This window comes from Thalia democratica, chromosome 4 (assembly GCF_965202585.1).
Source record: "Thalia democratica chromosome 4, ktThaDemo2.hap1.1, whole genome shotgun sequence".
NCBI classification, from domain to species: Eukaryota; Metazoa; Chordata; class Thaliacea; order Salpida; family Salpidae; genus Thalia; species Thalia democratica.
In genome coordinates, this window is record NC_139168.1 from 43,408,641 (window position 1) to 43,423,873 (window position 15,233).

At 25.4% G+C, this 15,233-nt stretch overlaps 1 protein-coding gene across 1 annotated transcript; it reads left to right on the plus strand.

The window, feature by feature from the left end:
• The first annotated feature begins 1,929 nt into the window (after window positions 1-1,929).
• Window positions 1,930-13,877, plus strand: LOC145834925 (NADH-cytochrome b5 reductase 3-like). Its single transcript, XM_082942456.1, has 9 exons — window positions 1,930-2,101; window positions 6,878-6,955; window positions 8,439-8,522; window positions 8,779-9,065; window positions 9,268-9,430; window positions 11,067-11,228; window positions 11,522-11,632; window positions 12,058-12,154; window positions 13,692-13,877. The coding sequence occupies exons 1-9, from the start codon at window positions 2,072-2,074 to the stop codon at window positions 13,859-13,861; spliced, it is 1,182 nt and encodes a 393-aa protein (XP_082798582.1). The 5' UTR covers window positions 1,930-2,071; the 3' UTR covers window positions 13,862-13,877.
• The last annotated feature ends 1,356 nt before the right edge of the window (window positions 13,878-15,233 follow it).

Consider the following 15,233-nt stretch of genomic DNA (forward strand, 5'->3'; position numbering starts at 1 on the left):
TCGATAACACGTAAATCACTACCAGAAAAAAACAATCTAAAAAAAAGTTATTTTGTAACATTAACGTTTTTTTACACTAACAAATAGTTAATAACAAGAAATTTTTCTTTTTGAGCATTTATTGTTTTAAATAAATAAATGTTAACATAAAAATGTTCTTAATCTAACTGCTATAAGTTGCATACAAATTTTATCGCATAATAAGTTTATATACTCAGCTGTATTATACTAAACAAAATACTACCCACAACCATGTATAGCAAAATTGGTTTTAATATGTTAAGTTATTTCTCAAAAATTTCTCACATAGGCTGTTAAATAAAAGTTTTGCAAGTTGTTATTGCATATGGTTGATAAAATATTTAAAAAAAAAGTCTTTTTTTATAGTTAAAATTTTTGAAAGAAAGCACAAGCGAATATAAAACAAGTAAAAATGTATGGTAAAATAACGTTTTTCTTAAATGATTAAAACATCCTATTTTATTTTTCATCTTTTTTCAGGGGTTGTACAGGAAACCAGGTAAGAAGTCTTACACTCATCTTTTAAGTAAACAGAAATATTTTGCTTTAAAGTATAGGTTTTATAAATTTTTAAATTCTAAAAAAATGCTTTTATAGTTTTAGATATAAGCTGCATAGTAAGTGGCATAGACGAGTGCTTTTGAACCTTTTTCTAGTGACGGAACCCTTTTCCAAAGTTCAACTTTTCCGCGGAACCCATAATTTAATTTTACATAAAATGTTTAATATAATATTTTCTGCAAAAAACAAAAGAATTTCTGTGAAATACGAATTTTTTAGCAAAACTATATCATTGTTAGAAATCATACCAATTGTAATAGTATTAAGTCGAGTCAAACTTAAAGTGCGCCAAAGGCAATAGGTATTTTATGATTCTATAATAAATAAACGAAAACAAACATGATTAATCGCAACGTCATTAAAGTCTTTCCTTGCATAATAAAAACAAAATGAGAGCTACAAACAATAACGAAATGAACATGAACCTAATCGAATTCACAGATTACTGTAATAAACGGGTAAGATGCCTAACGAAAAATAAATAAAAAACATTTATGGCGAAACTTGAACTTGTCTCTTAGCAACAAGCATGTCAATGCGCGGCTGGATTTTGGATCGACTGAGACGGAGACAGGCAGATAAGGTTGGAGTCAGCATACAGTTCCTTTGCTTCGTTTTAATGTTTGTTACATGCGAAAAGTAAGACTCGCAAAGATAATGAACCCCTGAGAGAACCCCTTTGAGAGGACCTCCACTTTGCGGAACCCCTTTGAGAGGACCTCCACTTCGCGAAACCCCTGAGAGGCGTTGCGAAACCCTAGGGTTCCGCGAAACCCTATTTCAGAAGCACTTGCGTAGACTGTTTCTGAAAATTCATTGCAGTCATAAAAATCATTAAAAAATAAAATATTCTAACTGATTCCAAAAGTTTGCTGTTTTTGCTGAGCTGACTTAGCAAGTAAGAAATTAGATAAAGTGGATAACTCTCCGTCAAATTTAATTATCTGTTGAACAAAAAAAATAGATGAAAAAGACATAAATTAAAGCTACCGCTTATTTCTAATTAAATTCAAACAAAATTTTCAAGTTACAAATTTTTTTTCTTTATTTGATTTGTTTGTCGTAACGAAATTTCGCAGGCCAGACATTTATAATTAAAGGTCTGAATCCAGCTCGACCCCAGTTGTATACGGTTAGATACAAATACAAAAGCAAAGTATCTTAGTTTTTTCGCTACTATCGTAAGGTAAACATTTTTAAACTAAGGTCGTAAAATATTTAACTTTGATTTACAAATTAATTTAAAAAAAAGACAAATTGCAATAAGTAGCCAAGTCATCATAGAGTGCTCATATAGTCCCCACCCCACCCCAATTCAATATATTACAATAACAGCTGATAAAAAAGTTTAAAAAAATTAGAGGTATCACTACTTTTAGGTTTGTTTACAAACTGATGTTTTGTTGAAAATTGTTTAACTAAAATAATCATAAATTATGATACTCAAAAAAAATTTTAGACAATAATCTTTTTCTTTGTTTTACTTAAGATGGACTTCAAGAACTTGTGTACTGAAAAGGTAATAATTGTATATTCAAATAAAAAATATAAGATAAGTTCACATTACAGATGTATTTTCTGAGAACATATTTTATAAATATTTAATGATCATTTTTTTGAAATTGGTTTATGCAATTTCAAAACCCTAATATGATGGTTAACTTTTGAAAAATATTAAATTTATTGTTAATTTTTATTCTAAATTTATATTTTTTTCAACCTCTATTTATAATATTTTATAAGGTTTGATATTATTGTTTTACAGGTAGTTTTAATACTTTTATATGCTTTTTTATATTTTTATAATACTTACAGTTGAATTTTAAACCATAATTTTAAACCTAGAATTGAAGCTTTAACTAAAGTGTCAAACATTATTTAGCCATGTTTATAGTTTTTTTAGTTGTTATTATCTATTCAAGTTAAGTACTGAAGTTTTAGAATTAAGACAGGTAACAAAAATATATTTCATTTTAATAATAGTTTTAGAGTTACAAGGTTATCAGGCTTAATCATTTTTTTTTGGTAGTGTTACAAAAATGTCAGTTTTGGTCAGTTATAAAAATTTCTGAATTTCTACAAGAAATTTACCATTTGGTTTTAGTGTATACTATGATACAGGGTTACCACACACTCAGGAAACTAAGGGAGTTCAAAGAAACTCAGGGAATTTTCAAGTTATAGAAAATCTCAGGGAAACTCAGGGAGAATCAGGGAAACTCAGGGAATCTTAATTCTTTTTATTTTTTATTCAGGGAAACTCAAGGCAGTTTTGAATTTTTCACAAAATTTTAGGGAGATTTTAAGTTTTTATAAAAAATCTCAGGGAAATTTTTTTTCTAAGTCTAGAATGAGATTTAGTTAATCCAGTTTCAAAATTTTGTTCAAAACAGTTAATTTTATCTATTTCTAAGTGCTTATTTAGAAATTTTAAAGCCTTGTGGCTAGTTTTTCAATATTTTTAGAATTAACATTGTAATTTTTTAATAAATAATAAAATTTATAATGATTTAAAAATAAATTCAGGGAAACTCAGGGAAGTTTAAGGTTACTCAGGGAAGTTTCTAGTCACTCAGGGAAGATTTTTTAACCTAAAGAGTGGCAACCCTGATGATAGTGTGATTTTTTTTGTAACAAAATGTTAGTTTTTTTAGTAATTATTTAAATTATATTATTGATAAGTGTCAGAATTTATCAGGGCTTTAAAATTTCTAAGTTTATAATAGAAATTTGAAAATAATTTATTTTTGAGTAGGTTATTAAATTTTGATTTTTTTTCAAGTATGCATGTATTTTTATATTTTAGAAGTCTTTTGTAATAATTACCATTTACTTTAAAAGTTTCTTGATTTTATAACATGATTTTACACTTCATATTTGCATGACTCTCTAAAGTAAATTATTTCAGTTTGGACAATATCTTTTATTTAGATTAGAATGAGGTTTTAAATTTAACGTAGTGAAGCTATTACACACTCACTACTAGACGACCACAACTTTTACACAGTTTAAGATGCTTCTGCATGATTGATCCCTTTTCCTTTCCAATTTTCACTTATATCTGTTTGAGCTTTATTATTTTTTGTTTCTATCTTGTTCAGAAATTTAACCACTTTATTGAAACTTTTTTCAACTTTAGAGTGAAAAGAACCAAATATAAGTATAGTACAGTTTTTTATTATCCCTTTGCTGTTAAGCGTTGGTTTGATAAAGTACCACATATTCATCCAAAGTATTCATTAATCCATTGCTAATATCTTCATACAGCTCAAAAAGTACTTTAAAAGTTCTTGTTGAGTGCTAACCTCAAAAAAAAGTAAAATGGTAGTGTTACCTTGTTGGTAAAGAAAGAGACTTTAGTTCAGTGACTAGAAATTCAGAATTGAGCAGTAGTTTGTTTGTATAACTGTTTGAACTGTATTTTTCAATATTTTTTCATAATTATGATGTAGTTATTAAGCAGCATAAATTTAAGTAAAAATGTTTTAACTACTTCATTATAAGTTGTAGCAGGGTTCGTTACGCGTCAGGCTAAATTAGTTTTTTATTTAAAAATTTGAGAATCTCAGTTTTTTTCAGTTCAAATGTTTGAAAGTTTTTGATTAAAAAAATTGAGAAATCTTTTTAAGATCAAATTGAGATGTGAATATATTTCTAAATAAAGATTTAGTTATTAAAGACAAAATAAGTCAGTATTCGAAAAATATATTCTTAAAACCTTTTGTTGAATCTCTAAAAAATTTTTAAGAATCTTCATTATTTTGTTTTTAGTAGATTATATACGCCATAATTATAAAAATTCATAAATAAATAACAGTTTAAACATTACAGTTTAGTTCAACAACTTAGCTGTTTCTTTGAATTTGTTTACATCAGCTATGTTTTCAAAGCTTAGTTGGTTAAACTATTTTAGTTTTAAATTTAAAGGCCTTATACCAAATACTTTTTAGATTAAAACTTTTATCTGTTTATTCATATACTTTACTATTTGTTTAAAGTTGTTAGAGATATTCACAACACTAAAACTTAGCTTTAAGATATAAGTACTAAGTTTTGTGGGAGTACAAATTTTAGGTACAATTCATTTTTCTTTACAAGAACAAAATATTAAAGGTTTTTTATTTATTTAAGTGTAGACTTTGTAAATCTGATATGACATCAACAATCACTGTATTTATTTAGTTTAGGATCTATAATTATTAGAGTTTATATTATTAGAGTTTAGGATCTATAATTATGTATCAGTTTTAAGTATTAGTCAAAATACTATAATAAACATTTTTTACTTATTTTAATACTCATGTAAGCGTTTTATTTCAAATTTTAATAAAACACAACAATTCACGTTTAACTATAAATCTTCTGGTTATAATGTTTTTACTTAGTGCTTAATTAAATTGAACAATTGTGTTTTGTAATATATATTAAATTTTAACAATAGTAATAGATTAGATATAACACTTATTTTAAAACTTATCACTGAATTTGTTATGTAAAGGGAAAAGGGGGCTCAATCACAATTTTTCACAATTTAGTCTTATTTTATTGAGTTGTAACTAAGCTATGAGTTGCATTTCATATTTTTAAAACTCAAAACTTTTCTTTCTTTGAAAAAATGTCAGGCTAAATTGGTCTCAGTCAGGCTAAATAAAAAAAATTCGCGCACGGACCCTGTTGTAGGCTGAATTTGCTTTCTAAATTTGCAAAACGTACTGTTTTACAGATAAAATTCAGAAATTTTGTGTGATTATGACATCATCATACATCATTAGCAGTTGAAATGTACCTGAATATATGCCTTTAAGTTTTAGCTATTATTTAAGATATAAAATATATTTTTAGGACTTATATAAATGTTCTTATTACTATTTTCAAAAAATCAAAAAATATGTGATTTTTGGGAATCAAATTAGTTTTTTGAGATGCAATTTTTTTAAGTTTTTTTAGATTTTTCTTTATGTTGTCAAAATACATCCCAATCATATCAGTCCTGCAAACATCACCCAAGTACTCCCTATCCTTAATATAACACAATGTGTATTAATTTTGATTTTGATTAAAAACTAGATAAATACTGCTAAATAAGTCTACCACTAATTCAGTCAAAATTACAATTGTGCAAATATCAATTTTATTTTTCTTGAAAAGTCCATAGCTTTAAATAATTTAAAAATATTTTAAAGGTTCAGTATTTATGTATGTAAATTTTTTGTAAATATTACTTTGAAAAATAATCACTACTTATTTATATTCTTATCTCTAATGCTCACTTCAAGCCCTATTTGTTAGAACTTTTAAGTTATTCTCATTGTATTAGTTTGACGTGGTAAAAAGTCATACAAATGATCAAAGTTTAATAAATAATAATTTGTAAACAAATTAGTGTTCACAGGTGCACTGCTATAAACTTCAGCTAGTTTGTATTTTCTCAGGCCATTCACTAAAAAGACAGGCAAAAGTTTATATAACTTAAAAATAAGTTTTGTTGTTAAATCTAACTTATAAACTATCATCTTATTAATTAGGTTTTATTCGAGCAAAATTTGTAAGTGATTTAAGCAATTATAAACAGAATTTTGAAACCAAATATGTGTCCTTATACTAATAATGAGAACTCTTTTATTGAATATTATAAACTAATCTCTATTTTGTAAAAAGCAAAATAAATAAAGTGTTAATATATGTAATTTCTAAAATCAAATATATAAATATCTTCTACACTGTCTCCATACTTCATACAAAGTATTCAATAAAATAAAGCATAATAGTTGTTTAACTTTGTTGTATAAGATATGTTTTAATAAAATATTAAATTTTTTTATAAAAATTTCTGTAAAAGCTCACAACTTTGAATCTCAAAGATTCCTCTTTATATTTAAATATATATAAAAAATAGGATGTTAATAAAGTAGCCTTACAAGCTGTAAGTTTTGAGTTTGAACACTAATATTCCATTAATCTTTTAAAAACCAATAAATCTTATAATTTTGTTCCAAAATTTATTTATAGATAATAAAATTAACTGCTAGTTCATTAGTAAGGTTATTCCATAAATTCTAGATTGAAGAATTTATAATCAATGTTCTATTGCTTGCAAAAATAATATTTTATGTGGTTTGTTTATCAGTTACTTTCTTAGATAAAAATACTTTTATCCTATACTATGTACAAATGTAACTGTATCTTAAATCTATTGTATTGTAATTTTTGTATTAGTAGCAATTAAAATTGTTTTGAGTTTTATCATTTAACTACAATTTCTTGATGAACAAATTCCCAATAAAATTATAAACAGATCAGAAATGTCTCATCTGAATTTACGTCAAGAGACGTTCCAGCTGCTTTACCCAATGACTGTGATCCTCCATTTCAAGTGAGTAAAATTAAGTTAATTCATTAACAATGATTTCTAGTACTTTAATTTTTAATATTTTTAACCAATTTAACTAAGCTTAATTAGTTTTTTTTTCCTATTGAGTGTATAAACTAAGCATAAATTGACTAAACCGTTGTGAATATTATATACTTTGCTTGTGTATAAATATTTTAATTCAAACATTTTTGATAATGATAGTTTTGATATTTTTTGACTTATTTTATTAGATTTAAATGCAATAATATAAGGTACTTTGATATAACTTTAACTTTATCAGAATTTTTGAAGGCATTATAAATAGCATAAATCTGGGTTCATTTGAGTCAATTAAAGTAGGATTTTAAGTTTAAATTGATAAAACTTCATGTTTTTAGATTTAGTTTAAATTCTAAAATTAATTGTGTTGTTTTTTAAACTGTGTTTTTTTATATTTCATACAGTTTTAATTTTTACACAATTTTTAGATTTGTTTTGTAGAAGTGCTGTGATTGCATATTACAATACAATATAATTTTCCAATACTTTAATAACTTATTTAACATATTTAATAATAAAATATACATTTTTTAACAGACTAGCCCCTTAAAAATATTTATTGTTTATATTACTTTTAAGGTTAAATATTTTTATATCAAAAAAAATTATTAGTTAAGAATTGGAGATTTTTTTTTCATTAAAAAGGCGTAATAAACAAACTGTATGACTTTTAATCAATCCAAAAGACTTGACTAAAGTCAGAGAAAGGCAAGCATGAAACTAGTTTTTTATAAAAATACAGCTGAGTACCTTCATTGTTTTTTTTTTGGTTAAAAAAACTTTATGCAAAACAACAGACCAAATGAATTACTGTATTTAACTGTCTTTAATAACAGTTACATAAATCTCTGTAAGGTATGTTTTACTCTTGAAACATTTCTAGAAGCATCATATTCTACACTATTAACTGATAAACATGACTTTTAAAGTTACTAAATTTACTTATTTTGAGAGTTTTTTGGTTGTGTGACAATTCAGCAGAAAAGTTTATTTAGTTAAAAATGAATTACTATCTTTAGTTTTACTGGTAGTTTTATATTCTAAATTAGTATCATTGAATTGATAAATTGATAAGTGTTAAAATCAGTTAAAGTTAATTTATTTAAACAAAAACATACTGAGTTTTGATCAAAGTTTTTTCTTTTATAATGTTTTTAATATTTATATAATTGAACCTTTATTTTTTCAAAGATAAATAAATGTTAATGTTTTTTCAGTATCTTTCAGAAGTATTTTAAAATAAATAAATTATAAAATATTTTTTTATTGTTTTAGGATTAGAAAAGAAATGGAATATATCCACAAATTTGTAAACAATTAATAAACATTTACTAAAATACAAAAATATTTTATACATTAAAATAATTTGAATCTAAAAAAGAAGATGCATTTTTTTTAAAACATACTTATTTTTGTTTTAATATCCTTACTTAATGTGTTTTAGGGTATAGTGAGGTGCAAGTTAGATGAACCATACATGTCTCATCTCACCTCGCTAGCTGACTGCATAAAAAAGTTGGAAGTTAAGGTTATTAATTTTTTTTATTTTATACTAAAATTTTACGCCTTCACCAAGTTTAGGTATTTTTATGTGTGACCGACCGTGTATTTGTAAGATCAATAGTTTAAAACAGCATAAGAGCTTTAAATAAAATAAGTAAAGTTGTTGAAGAAACATACTGTTTTTAATTTTAATCAAACTCATTGACTGTATAGTTATGATTTTGAAAAAACTATCAGAAGTAATTTTTAAATTTAAAACCTAACCATATTTTTATTTACAGAGTCCATTCTTAAACACTTTTTTTATTCGTGGTGTGGTTCCACTAACGATATTGTACTGCGGGCTGAAGCATTGTTGGCGTAATTTCACTGTTAGCAAATGTTTCAAATACGGTTATCACATGTTCAAAAGACAAGGTAAGTTATCGTCGTGTGGTGCTCTTTTCCCAGATCTGCCCTTCTTTCTCTTTTCTCCTATTCCTCCAATGCGCAGAGTTGTTTTTTCCAATCCAACTCAAAAAGTGGCATTGAAGTTGGTAGACAAGCGATATTGCACTCATGATACCAGGTAATTAATAACAATCGTACGTCTATTTTCTAAATGCGTCAACAACATTTATTTACTCGTTTTAGAAGTTTTATGAGCATTTATTTACACATTTGTTTTGTTTAATGTTCAAAATAAAAAAGTATTTGTTCTGAAACATTTGTTTTTTGCTCAACTTAAACTTTTAGTAGTTGTTTATGTCTTTATAATTTACTAACTTAAGAAAGTTTGTCTTCGAGTTGCCGTGGAATTGTGCAGACTTGGGAATACCAGTCGGGTACTACTGTATATTCTCAGCAATGATAGACGGGGAAGAAATAAGCCGGCCGTACGCTCCAATTAGCATCAGCGACCCTGACGATGAAGTTCTCGAGTTCGGAATCAAGGTTAGATAGAAAAGAGTTTTCAAAAATACAACTATTTTAGTACATTATACTTTTACACTTTAAAAAGTTGTTAAGTAGTTTTAATCAGGGTTGCCACTTTACCTGGAAACCTGGAAAAACCTTGAAAAACCTGGAATTTGACAATTTAGGCAAAAATAACCTGGAAAAACCTGGAATTTTTAACAGTTTTTACATTTTCAGTAGTAAAATTTTGATTTGACACAGAAAACCTATCATATAATTAAGATTTTTTTGTCATCTTCAAAAAATTTTTATATTAAAAAACACATTTATAGTAACTTTACAATATCTTTTCAATGTTTATACTATTTAACACAGTTTCTTATATAGAAATTAACTTAAAATTAAAAATAGACCCAAAAATGTGCACTTTTAAAAACCTGGAAGAAATTTTAAAATCCTGGAAAAAATTTTGAAAAAACGAGTGGCAACCCTGTTTAATAATATGATAGACAAATCGGTTCCTTAACAAAATATGCAAATATAAAATCCGAAAAAAGTCTGTCACATTAAAATTAATTTATTCTTATAGTTTTTAAGCAACATTATTAAGGTTTTTGCAGTATATTCTTAACTAATTTTATATTGTTTGAATATAAAATAACATTAATATTTAGAGAGTCTTTTTATTACAAAAAAATAAACTTTTTCAAAACTCAGATAATAAAAGAGTGTTTTTGCTGATTATTTCAGTTCACATATTTAAATATTACAAAGATACTTTGTAAAATGTTTAAGTCCACCAGACTCCCAATTAAAAAAAAAAATTAAAGAAGAAGAATTGTTTTAAAAAACATTAAAATCAAAATAGTCTTTCAAATCTTATAATCTTATAATTAATTCTTTATTCACAGCGTTCAGCTTTCGCTTTTATAAAAAAACTTTGGATGACAATCATTAAAACGTTTTAAACGTTTCAAGTTTCCTTTCATTGTCATACGCTAATACGAATCATTTTTTGTTAGATATAATATAATTTCTATCAGAAGAATGTTTTGAGAGTTCTTTATTTATTGCCGTTAGAGTTTAATTGTTTTTAACATAACTTTTCATATGCTTAATAAATATTTATAAATGTTTTATACTCAGATTAAAATTTCAATACTGTAAAAGCACTTAACGTTTTTTATTATAAAATCGGAGTTGGCAGCCCTTTATAAATAAAGGTGGCCTATTTTCTTAAAAAAGGTCGCTCACAAGCCTCTCTTTATAGAAATAAGTTTTCCGCGGACCGCAGTTAATTAAAACAACTATAGTAATCTGTAAAAAGACTATTGTAAACTAAAATGTGGTAAAATATACAAGCACTAGTAACTACTAGTTATTAGATTAAGAGCCTAATTGTTAGTTTTAACAACAAAAACTTTATTTTTATTGTTTTAAATCAGTATGTTTTTAGCTATAATTTAATCTCGGTTCGCAAAGTTTTTATTATTTTATTATTTGCATTGCTATATATTTTAAAGAAAAAGGTTTAATACAGCGATAATGTTAAATTGAAAGTTATAGCTGATTTAAATTTTGACGACTACGTTTTTGTTCACTTTTTTAGGTAAGTTTAATATGTTTAGTTAGTTGTTAGTTTTTTTCAATGTTAAGCGAAATAATCTATCAGATCCACAGTTGCGGCAAAATGTCACAATATTTGGACAAGTTGCCACTTGGAACCATGGTTGACATGAGTGGTCCAGTTGGTAGTTTCAATTACAGGGGAAATTCCATTTTCAATGTTAACTTTCCAAGAAATCCTGAAACTTTTGTGAAAGAATCCAATATAGTAAAAATAAGTTTATCACTAGTTATGATATAACAAAATTAATTCATGGAAACTTTGTACCAAAAAGTTTATCATTTTTTGAAGTTTTCGTGTGATTTTGTTAAAAAAGTTTTTATTGTTTACTAATCTTTATTAAAAAAAGTCTATCTATAGTATGACTAAAATTTTTCCTCATCTAAGTAGAATTTTTTTTAAAATTAAACCTTTTTCACGTATTTTGATTAAGTAAGTAACCAGTAACGCTTTGATTATTATTTTTCGAGTTTTTTCATGACATCAAAGTAATAAAACAGATCGGACTGATCATTGCTGGCACAGGAATTTTTAGAGTGATTCCACTTTTGAAAGCATTTTGCGAGGAAGGCGAGGATTCTCCTTGCGTTAAAATGCTCTATGCAAATTTGGTTGGTTAATTGTTATGTGTTTAGACTACACAAATTATTCTTTAATTAAGTTAAGAGAATGTATTCTGATAAAGAAAAATATGTAAAAATTTAGTTTAATGATTTATTTATATATAATATACAATTTAAGTATACTTAATCTTTTTTACCTAACTTAAGCAGAAAAATTAATAAACTCTCTTAAACATGAAAGTAAAGTAAATATGTACATTGTACATATATGTAATTATGTCTCATATTATTTATAGATTTTAATAAGCAAATTAGTTTCTTAATGTCAATTAAGGATTTAAAATAAGTTAAATATTGAATATTTTGTGTAGAATTTTTTGTGATAAATTTTTATTTTAAAATAATAAAAATGATTTAGAAATTTTTCGAATTATCAGTATTATTCTGTTTTAGTAATGTTTTCTTTTTACTAGACTGAAGAGGACATAAAAGAAAAGGATTTTCTTGAAGTTTTGCAGGCAGAATCTGATTTTCTCAATGTGGTGCATGTTATTGAAAAAGAAACAGTTTGTAAGTGTTTGAATGATTAACACACTCAAAACTACCATTATTGTTTGTTAAATTGTTGTAATATCAAACTGAAAAAGGCTACTTAGTAATTCAAGACCATATTAATACCATATTAATACTTTAGTTTTATACTTAGTTTATAATAGAATAGTTTTTATGTGGATACTTTTTAAAACTAGTTGTAACCACTGTTACATAGTGTTATCTTAACTAAAAAATACAATAAGACAAACAAGACACATTGTTCAAAAAACTAAATATATTTCAAGCAATTCTCATCAGTGAATACAAAGCTAAAATGATATAGTATTAAAAACAAATATATGTAGTAACAAAGTAACCAAGAAAGTAATAAAATAAAAAAATAGTTGCCAACAATTAAACTAATTAAACTTGATTACAAATAATTAACCTATAGTAAAACCACACCTAATATAATGACAATAACATGACTTATAAAGTATAAGGTATTACGAAAATATAAAACAGTATGATAAAAATATTTTTGCTTATATAAAATAGATTATCTTAACAAGTAGCTTTCAGTTTAATTAAATCGAAAATAAAACTATAATTTTTAGTTATTTCAAATCGATTTAAATTATAAATATTTGCAAACGTTGGGTTAATTATTAAATTTTCTGCAGTAGACGAACGTTTTAAAGCATTTAAAACTTTTATTGGTATATTATCCTTCTTTTTGAATAGAAAAAATTTCTTTCCTTTTTGGTGGTTGCTCTTTTATCCTTTTTCTTAGTTTTCTTGTTGTCAATCCGATAAAGCTTGCTTTACAAAAGCAACTAAATTGGTTAATTACCATTTTTTCTAACGACGAATCCAGTTTTATCTAATTATGTATAACACGTGGTTATAATTTATTTTCACCTAAACTATTTTTTTTGTATTCAATAACCGCTTGACTCCCTTTTTCAGCCAACTGTGCAATATGCTTAATAATACTTTTGCTGCCGTAGAATAGTAAATGAAATACAAAAAATAAGTAAATCCTGTACTGTTAAAAAAAAAGTCAAACAAAAATTAAATTAAAAAGAGATATTGAATGAAAGTTTAAGTGTTAAGTTTACATATAGAATTGTATGAACTTGAACTACTAAGTAAAGGGTTAATTTATTTATTTAAAATAGAATTAAAGGATTAAATTAAAGTTTTGTTTTAAAAGTAACGGTTAATACTAGGTGTGCAATATACGTGCAAAATTAATTAATAGTAACGAACTAGTTTTTAGATTTTTTTAACAATTAAGAACTTATTTATTAGCTATAAAATACAAGTTATAAAAGCATGTAAGTTTGATTAAAAAGTAGAGTTTTATTCAAAGTATTGTGTTGTGATGTCCATTTTTGTTTCTTTAAGTCTTGTTAGATCATTTATGTTTCGCTTTGATTAAGTTTTTACTTCAAATATGGTAGTTAAAAAATTTAAATAATTTTCACGTATATTTTTAAATAAGTAAACTTTCTTTCTCATCTATTTGTGCTGCTACAAAACACCATTATAAGCTTTTAATATTTTAAAGACGTGCCTGCCGTTCAAGGAGTGGTTTGTTTGGACTTGATAAGGCGTGAGATGCCGCCTCCCTGCGAAAATCCCCTTTTTTTCGTTTTTGGCCCTCCTGATATGGTTTGCAACGTGTCACGTGACTTAATCAACCTCGGTTATCCATACAGCCGTATAGTCAACTGGTGACGCTTGATTGAACAAAGCAGCAACATATTTTTTTCGTAATTTTTACCGTGTTAAAAAATCAGCTGAATTATTTTTTACACAGAAATTTGTCATAGCGTTGGCCGTTTTAAATTTTCATCGAAGATAAAAAGTCAAAATAATTTGTGAAAATTTACTAGTTTATGTCTTAAGTTTTTAGCTGTATAATTATAAACTATATGTACATTATATTACTTCAAAAAATAGATGTTTTAAAAAGTGGGAACGGGTCAAAATTGCACGAGAACAAAATTGCACGAAAATACTTTTGCACGAAGACAAATTTGCACGAAGGCACAAAATCGCACGAGGGAACAAAATTGCACGAGTTACAGTTTTGCACGAGAGTAAAAAAAAAACAAAAAATCAAAACTAAATAATAAAAAAAAAAAAGTTACTGACCGAGGGTAAGGGTTAGGGATAACAGTAATAGTAAAAAAAAAACTAAGATTATTTAAGATTATCATTATTTTTTAAATTATGATGTTTTCTGAAAATAATTAAGAACGTTCTAAAATTATAAAATTTAAAGTCTAAGCAAATATAATACTTTTTAAGAAATTCAAAACATGCTTGTTTTTGAACTTTAAATTAAAATTAGACTTAACAAAATTTTATATTTTACAAATATTTGAAAGTTTTTATAACTATCTTTTCAGATTAATTCTAAGTTTTATTAAAATTAAAAAAAAAAGCTACCGACCGAGGGTAAGGGTTAGGGGTGACAGTAAACGAAAAGTTACTGACCGAGGGTTAGGGGTTACAGTGATGGTAAATAAAAAAATAAAAGAAAAAAAAATTAACCCGTGCAAAATTGTCTGCTCTTGCAAAAGTGACCCTTCGTGCAAATTTGACAGCTAGCCTCTAAAAGTATATGTTATTAAAATTAATTGATAGTTGTTTAAACTCAAAATAATTCTACTTAACATTTCTTAACATTAGAGGTGAATGGGTAACTTATAAAAGTATACAATTTTTAACTGTTTTTGAGTTAATAAAGTATTTACAAATTATATAAAATCTTAAAAAAAACCTGGAATTTCGAACCAAACTCACTAACAAATCTGAAATTTTAAACCATTTCTTTATGTAAAGTAACAAAATTTGGATTAAACACGAAAAATATATCATGATGATTATTTATTTTTGTATAATTTAAACCTATTTACATTAAATATCACATTTAAAAAAGTTTTACATCATCTTTCGATGTTGTTATACTATTGAAGATAAATTTATTAACTTTAGTTTAATATATACTAAAAATGGACCAAAAAACTTATTTTTTAAAAGCTGGAAGAATTTTACAAAAAAACTTTGGCAACCCTATACACAAGTATAATAATTAAATTCG